Genomic DNA, 7,352 nt, shown 5'->3' with positions numbered 1-7,352 from the left:
CGGCTGTTTTTGTTGTTGTTACAGTTGTCGTTGTTCAGCAGGCCTGGGCCAGATTTGAACCCGCCAGACCCAGTGTATGTGGCCGGCACCCTAACCACTGAGCTATGGGCACTGAGCCTAGGCATCTCTTTTTTAAAAATGGAGAGCTGAGGGGCCTAGAGACTATAGCCTTTGTTTTTTGGTCAAGTTACTCCCCTGTTTGAACAGAGACCCTGCTCCCCTGATGCCTCAACACCTCTCACCCTGTCTCACTGGCTGTTTCTCTGTGTGTGTACATGTGTGTCTGTGTGTGTCTCTCCATCCTCCAGGTCTCCAGGTCCTGACTTGGCCTTCCTGGCTTCCTGTCCCGACAAGAACAAAGTCCATTTCAACCCGACCGGCTCAGCCTTCTGCCCCGTCAGCTTGATGAAGCCCCTGTTCCCCAGCATGGGTTTCATCTTCCGAAACTGCCCCTCAAGCCCAGGCTCTCCCCTTCCCCCTGCAAGCCCCAGACCACCACCTCGGAAGGATCCAGAGACCTCCAAGGCCTCTCCGCTGCCATTTGAGCCATGGCAGCGCACTCCTCCTTCAGAAGAACCTGTGCTTTTCCAGAGCTCCCTGGTGGTCTGAGGTTACCATCCCCCACTTTACCATGGAGACCAGTGCCTTGGTGGCAGGCCCCTCCCTAGTTCCCCAGAAGTGGGAGACAGAGGAGCCCTTCCCTCTCGGCCTTTGAGCACTTTCAGTTATTGTGTCAAAGCCCCAGGTCCTCTTTTGATGGGCACCAGCCCCTCAGAATATGAGGGGATTTGCCTTCTCCACTAGCAGCTTGGCAGCTCACAACTCACATTTGTGTACCTGCCACTTCCCTTACTTGGTGGAAAACTCACCCAGAAGGTCCTGAGTCTCTCACCCCTGGGCGTGAGTGAGTCTCAGTGACTATCCAGGAGACCCTTATTTTTGTTGCAGAGCAAGCTGGCCGTGACCAAAGGAGAGGGGATGCTACAGATTTCCTTCCCTCTCCTCCTCCATAGGCACAGAAGAAGAGACCAGAGGATAGATCCCTCATCCTCTCAGCCCTGTCCCCATGCCTCCCTCTCATTGGAGGAACTGACCAAAGCAACCCTGAAGGGCCATCACACTTGACCAATTCAGCTGCTGGCAGAGGGGGGAACCAAGCGTTTTCCCAAATGGCATTTTCATCTCGCTTTCACCCTGACTAAAGATTGTCTTAAGCAGCAGCCCAGCCTACCCAGCCCCAGGTGGGTAGTGGGGGAGAGAGCTGGCATTTCTTTAAGTGGCAAATGACAACTCTACACCCTGCCCCAGGGCTAGGTTGGATTAGAAAATGCCTATTTTTCTTGTATCGATGTAGAAACTCTATTTTCTCCCAAAGACACTATTTTTGCAGCTGTTTGAAGTTTGTATATTTTCCGTACTGCAGAGCTACACAAAACTGAAGAAGAATGTTAATGTTTAAGTTTTCTTATCTTGTGTTTAGAGGTTGTTTTTGCAGATCTTGGTGTTAATAGACCAAATAAATAAGTATTCCCAGCAATTTGAAGTTCTGTTAAATATTTGGAGTGGGGCAGAGATTGAGAGTTTTATATTGAGCACTTCATCCTCATCTTCAAGAGAGGAAGCCTTTAGTTAACACATTTGGGTGTGTGCTGGACAGAGAGTTCCTGTCCTCTGGACACCATGCTCGAACACTTCACATGGACACATAAACAGCAGACTCATAAAAAAGCTATCCAGAATGAAGAGTGTGGTTTGTCATGGAGGTGGGATGCGGGTGCCATTGGGGAAGTTACCCATTCTTGTGTGAGTCTGGGAAAACTCCATAGGGAGAGTGGATTTCATTTCATTTATTTTTTGAGATAGGATCTGAACTCTACCCAGACTAGACTGTAGTGGTCCCATTATAACTCACTACAATCTCAAACTCCTGGGTTCAAGCCTTCCTCCTGGCTCAACCTGAGTAGCTGGGACTATAAGCATGTGCCACCATACCCCATAAATTTTTAATTTTTTTGTAGAGACAAAATTTTTTTTTTTTTTTTTGAGACAGAGCCTTAAGCTGTTGCCCTGAGTAGAGTGCAGTGGCATTATAGCTCAGAGCAACCTCCAACTCCTGGGCTTAAGCGATTCTCTTGCCTCAACCTCCCAACTAGCTGGGACCACAGGTGCCTGCCACGATGCCCAGCTATTTTTTGGTTGTAGTTGTCATTGTTTGGCAGGCCCAGGCTGGATTCGAACCGGCCAGCTCTGGGGTACATGGCTGGCACCTTCGCTGCTTGAGCTACAGGCACTGAGCCAGAGACAGATTCTTATGTTGCCCAGGCCAGTCTCAAAACACTTTGCCTCAAAGGGTTTTTTAGCCTCAGCCTCTCAAAGTCTTGGACTTGAAGGTGTGAGCCACTGTGCCTGGCCCAGAGTGGATTTCAGAGAGGGAAAGAAGTAAGAAGGTAACCAAAGATAGACAGTTTGATGTGGTGGGTGTTCCTTGCTCTGGCAAGGGGAACAAGACCAGATAACATAGCTTGGCACCTGTAGCTCAGCGGCTAGGGCACCAGCCACGTACACCAAAGGTGGCGAGTGCGAATCCAGCCCAGGCCTGCTAAACAATGACAACTACAACCAAAAAAATAGCTGGGTGTTGTGGTGGGCACCTGTAGTCCCAGTTACTTGGGAGGCTGAGGCAAGGAAATTGCTTAAGCCCAAGAGTTGGAGGTTGTGAGCTGTAACACCATGGTACTCTACCCAGGGTGACAGGTTGAGACTGTCTCAAACAAACAAACAAAACCCTAGAGAACAACATTTAGATTACATCTCTTGGCATAGTTTTAGGAAAGCCTTAGCTCTTTTTAGGTAGTCTTCCCATCTCAGTACCCACAACTCTGGAGGGTGCAACCTTAGAAGGTACAAAGAAACTGTCCTCTTTGTCCTTTTGCAGCCTCTCAGCTTTATAGTGCTATAGCTGTAAGAGCTTTGGGGAAAATGGGAAAAACCATCCAAAAGCCTTTTCACAAAAGACACATCATTTCCATTGTATGGGTGAAAAGCTGGCTACCCCAAGGACAATAAGTACAACAGTATCTACTCATAAGACTGCCACAAGGCTATCCTAATCATCATTCATTGGTTTGGGAAACACTAGATAGTGCATCAAGTTCTTTACATTAAATGTCATTGAACTGAGAGGCCAAGGCAGGTGGATTGCCTGCGTTCAAGAACTTGAGACCAGCCTGAGCCAGAGCAAGACCTCATCTCTAAAAACAGCCAGATGTCCTGGTGGGCTCCGGTAGTCCCAGCTAGCTGGGAGGCTAAGGCAAGAGAATCACTTAAGCCCAAGAGTTTGAGGTTGCTGTAAGCTGTGATACCACAGCACTCTACTGAGGGCAACAAAGTGAGACTCAGTCTCAAAAAAAAAAAGTCATTGAAATAGGACAACCACACAATGAAAGAAATGCAGTAAGTTCCACTGTATAATGATGGAAGAACAAAAAGGTTGAATAACTTTACCCCAAAGACACAAAGTTGGGGAGCTAGTATTGGAAACCTGATCATTTGAATCCAGTGCCCATGTTTCTAACCACAGTGCTCTCCTGCTTGTTATTGTATTCCCATTAATTTCACATGAGGAAATTTGACTCAGACAAGGGAATTGTTTGAGGTCCCAGCTGGTAAAGAGTCAGAGATGGGACTGAAACTCAGGTCTCTCATCCCACCTGCTGTTTGGTACCCTGCCATCATGGACTGATGGAGTAGAGCACTTTTCTTCATACTGGGAAAGAAAAATGTGTGAGGATCCCCTTCCCCACTAATATAAAAGAGACAGTGGGCTGGGAATACATCCTATCTTCTATCCCTTGCCCTTCCCCCTGAAAGAAGTCTGGCTTACCCCCAAAGCCTTAGTGAGTCAGGCCCAGAGCTATGGGTGTGGTACTGCCCAGAGTTTCCTTCCTTTGCCTGAGGCTGTGCCAAAGGAGCAGGCTGCTAAGCCTCTACCAAGATAGCAACCCAGAATACACCAGGCGGTCTGAGATTTGGGCCAATTATGAAGGGGGACGCTGAGAGTGCTAGTAGACCTGGAGTAGGTCTTGCACTGGCAATTTGTGCTAGCAGGTAGACACCCAACATTTGGATGAGTACAATAAAGAGCTCATTAAGAAGAATGATTCTGGAGGGCAGCCAAAGGTTTGCTCCATTGTCAATGAGTTATAAGCCCTTGAAGAAAGTTCACTTCAATAAGCTTCCATTTCCACCTCCAGGACATGAAATAAGATCAGAGTTGAGAAACAGTCTTAATGATAAGACCTTAAACTTGCACAGCACACTTTATAAACCACTTTCACCAATCTCAGCTCATTTATTTGAGCAACAGAGTGGCTATTACTAATTATCCCTAGTTCACAGACTAGAAAAACTATGGCTCAGAGGTAGGTGATACATGAAAGTTACCATGCTTTCAAGCAACCTTGCAAGCGCTTACTGTGCCACTCATTCCCTTGAAAGCTTAGTGATGTGCAGGTGGAGGACTGCTATCAAAAGCCGGGCCTCCAATGCTCTCCTGGTAGAGTAGGTAGAGTCGCTGATGCCGGGCAGCAGCTAGAGGGCGCCGAAGCTCCAGAAGGAGTTTCTTGTTGTTAGGACCCAGCGGAAGCACTGACCTCCGGCAGAGAAATAGACTATTTGGTTTGCCTTGCGGTCGCACCGCCTCCTTTCCCGCCCACCTGTCTGTCTTCGGACAACGCAGCCAATTGGTGACTTCCACATCCTTATACGTCATCACCTTACGTCGGAGCATCTCCTAGGCCACCCCGTCGAGCTCCGGGATGCAGTTGCCCTTGGACTTGCCTGTTTGAAAAACCTTGAGGGCAAGGCATTACCCTTAAGACAGCTAGTTCCTCTGACCCCCTGGGATTAAGCCAACGTCCCAGTGTGGGTTTTCTTTCGTAGAAAGGGTTTTTGGGTTCTGAGGAGTTTCCTCCTCGGCAGCCCTGAGCTGGCAGTTCTGGCAATGACTTCTGGGCTTTGCTGAGCGGCAGTCGCATGAATCTCCTATGAGGCCCCTGCCGCCGGTCGGCGATGTCCGCCTGGAGCTGTCCCCTGGGCCGCCGCTACCGCTGCCGGCTGTGAGCGGGTCTCCAGTCGGCTTGTCCGGTCGTCTCATGGCCTCTAGCAGCTCTTTGGTGCCCGACCGGCTGCGCCTGCCACTCTGTTTCCTGGGCGTCTTTGTCTGCTATTTCTACTATGGGATCTTGCAGGAAAAGATGTGAGCGACCCCCAAGGCGGGAACGCGGACATTGCTCTTACCCCTGCCCCACATCCAGTCTTCTCTTCCCAGCCTGTGGGGACGTTTCTTGGGTCTTCTGCCCATGGCCATGGGCTTTCTTTTTGTCATCCCGCTTGGCTGTCTTGGCCTCCCAGCAACCTGCTACTTTTGCCCAGAATTCCAAAATGACAGAGTTGGCCTTTGAATTCTCGGGATCTGGTCATTTTACTTCTCTTAGCTGTTTCCCCCTCTTCCGTTGGTTCTAAAGGCCTGGACTTCTACCCTCAGACAGCCCTAAGTCGTGTAAATTTCAGACGCTTGCAGACAGCCTGTATTTTCACTCTTATCCTCATTGCTATAACCCAAATATCTTCTGCTTGGGGTGTCTTATTTCACCGACTAGTTTTTCATCTAGTTTCCTCTACCTCTATCCTTTACAGATGATTTCTATAGTGAATACCAGCCCCTCTTTTAGATCAGCCTAATGGTTCTTACATCCAAAGAGGCAAGATAATTTTCAAGCTTTCAGTGGCTGTGGACATAGTAGACAGCAATGAATGAAATACATTAATTTCTCTCTCTCTTACTTCTGCATTTTATTCTTAGAACAAGAGGAAAGTATGGAGAAGGAGCCAAGCAGGAGACGTTCACCTTTGCCTTAACTTTGGTCTTCATCCAATGTGTGATCAATGCTGTGTTCGCCAAGATTTGTGAGTACCTAGATAATAACTTTTTGGCGTATACACTCTCCCACATCTCCCATGCCCAGGGCATTAGGGTTGATTCAAGCTTAAGGTATAATTTACAGTCTCCTCCTCCTTTAGTATTCACACAGTCTCTCCATGCAGTCTGTGTAACTAATGACCTTGAAATGGGGTGAAATAATATTTCTTTAAATTACACCAATTTCTGAGTGAGAGATGTGCAGAGAATGGGTCTTCTGTGTGCAAAATCCCCATTGAGAATACTTAAAACAGTTTTTCTTTCCTTTTAACTTTCCTTTATGTATCAGCTTCAGGCGTACTTTGAGCTTTCTCTCTTTGTTCGCTGGGGACTAGCAGCAGGGCTAACTTGTCCTTTGAACTGATTGAGGCCCCCACCTCCAACCCTGCATGTGGTCTTATGTTAGGCTTATATGGAATTGGAAAGTCGAATAATTTTCAGAGATTTTTCAGTCTAAGAGGACAGAAATAGCTTGTATTTTATTTGATAGACAAGTTCTTTTCATCTGGCTTCATCTTTGCTTAGTGGTCCATACTAGCCCCACCAGGTTTCTCTTGTATGTTTTTTTTTTTTTGTTTTTTTTGTTTTTGTCTTCTCCTAGTGATCCAGTTTTTTGACACTGCCAGGGTGGATCGTACTCGGAGCTGGCTCTATGCTGCCTGTTCTATCTCCTATCTGGGTGCCATGGTCTCCAGCAACTCAGCACTACAATTTGTCAACTACCCAACTCAGGTGAAACCTCAGGGTGGGATGAGGGTTGGCTCAGAAATTATTTGCAAAGGACTAAGGGTTCTTCCCTTGGGTTTGTGAATCCTGGGAGAGGATGTATGAGAAATTCAGAGTGTTTTTGAATCATAGATCTGGGGTTTAGTGGTGGTGGGTTGGGCCATGATAGGGCTGCTTTCTGAGGCTAAGGTATAGGCCCTACACTTACTTATCTTAGTCAGCACAGTACTTAGCACCATACCTGGGCATCATGGATGCTCAGAAATATTTGCCAAATTTAATTTCAGGTCCTTGGTAAATCCTGCAAACCAATCCCAGGTAAGCAAAGAAGATGGTCTCCCTCTTCTGTCTTCACTTTTCCTGCGGTAAGCTCTCTCTCTTCTAGAGGTTTGTGTCCCTCTGGGGTTTATCATCCCATCGTAGCTATCTCCAAGGACTTTATATTCCAGCCCTTGCCCCTGCTGATCCCGTTGTCTTTGTCACTTCTTATGGTGTGCATAGGCTGGTAATCCTTAATGGGAGTAAAAGGTTGACCTAGTCTCCTCCACAAGGTCAGTCCTTTCAGTGTCCCATGTATTTACAGTGTCATAAAACACCCTAAATCCCATTTTGATCATCAATTTTATTTTTTTTTGATCATCAGGGG

General features: G+C 47.4%; 2 protein-coding genes across 3 annotated transcripts in view; both read left to right on the top strand.

The window, feature by feature from the left end:
* FAM117A (family with sequence similarity 117 member A) overlaps positions 1-1,543 on the top strand; it is a 53,453-nt gene extending 51,910 nt beyond the window's left edge. The window contains exon 7 of the mRNA XM_012802920.2: positions 309-1,543. Coding sequence (XP_012658374.1) covers positions 309-609 — 301 coding nt within the window. The 3' untranslated portion in view covers positions 610-1,543. The remainder of the gene's footprint in view (positions 1-308) is intronic.
* A 3,358-nt stretch (positions 1,544-4,901) lies between these two features.
* Positions 4,902-7,352, top strand: part of SLC35B1 (solute carrier family 35 member B1) — an 8,866-nt gene continuing 6,415 nt past the window's right edge. Inside the window, exons 1-4 of one of the 2 annotated variants that reach the window (XM_012803201.2) lie at positions 4,902-5,257; positions 5,864-5,967; positions 6,607-6,712; positions 6,994-7,024. In XM_012803201.2, coding sequence (XP_012658655.1) covers positions 5,936-5,967; positions 6,607-6,712; positions 6,994-7,024 — 169 coding nt within the window. In that variant the 5' untranslated portion in view covers positions 4,902-5,257; positions 5,864-5,935. Of the gene's footprint in view, positions 5,258-5,863; positions 5,968-6,581; positions 6,713-6,993; positions 7,025-7,352 lie in introns of both variants that reach the window. The other variant, XM_003786484.3, reaches the window with a different exon arrangement.

This window comes from Otolemur garnettii, unplaced genomic scaffold (genome assembly GCF_000181295.1).
Source record: "Otolemur garnettii isolate 467f Iridium unplaced genomic scaffold, OtoGar3 scaffold00018, whole genome shotgun sequence".
NCBI lineage: Eukaryota > Metazoa > Chordata > Mammalia > Primates > Galagidae > Otolemur > Otolemur garnettii.
Note: the sequence above shows the minus strand (reverse complement) of the source record. Positions and strands in the feature narration are given on the sequence as shown.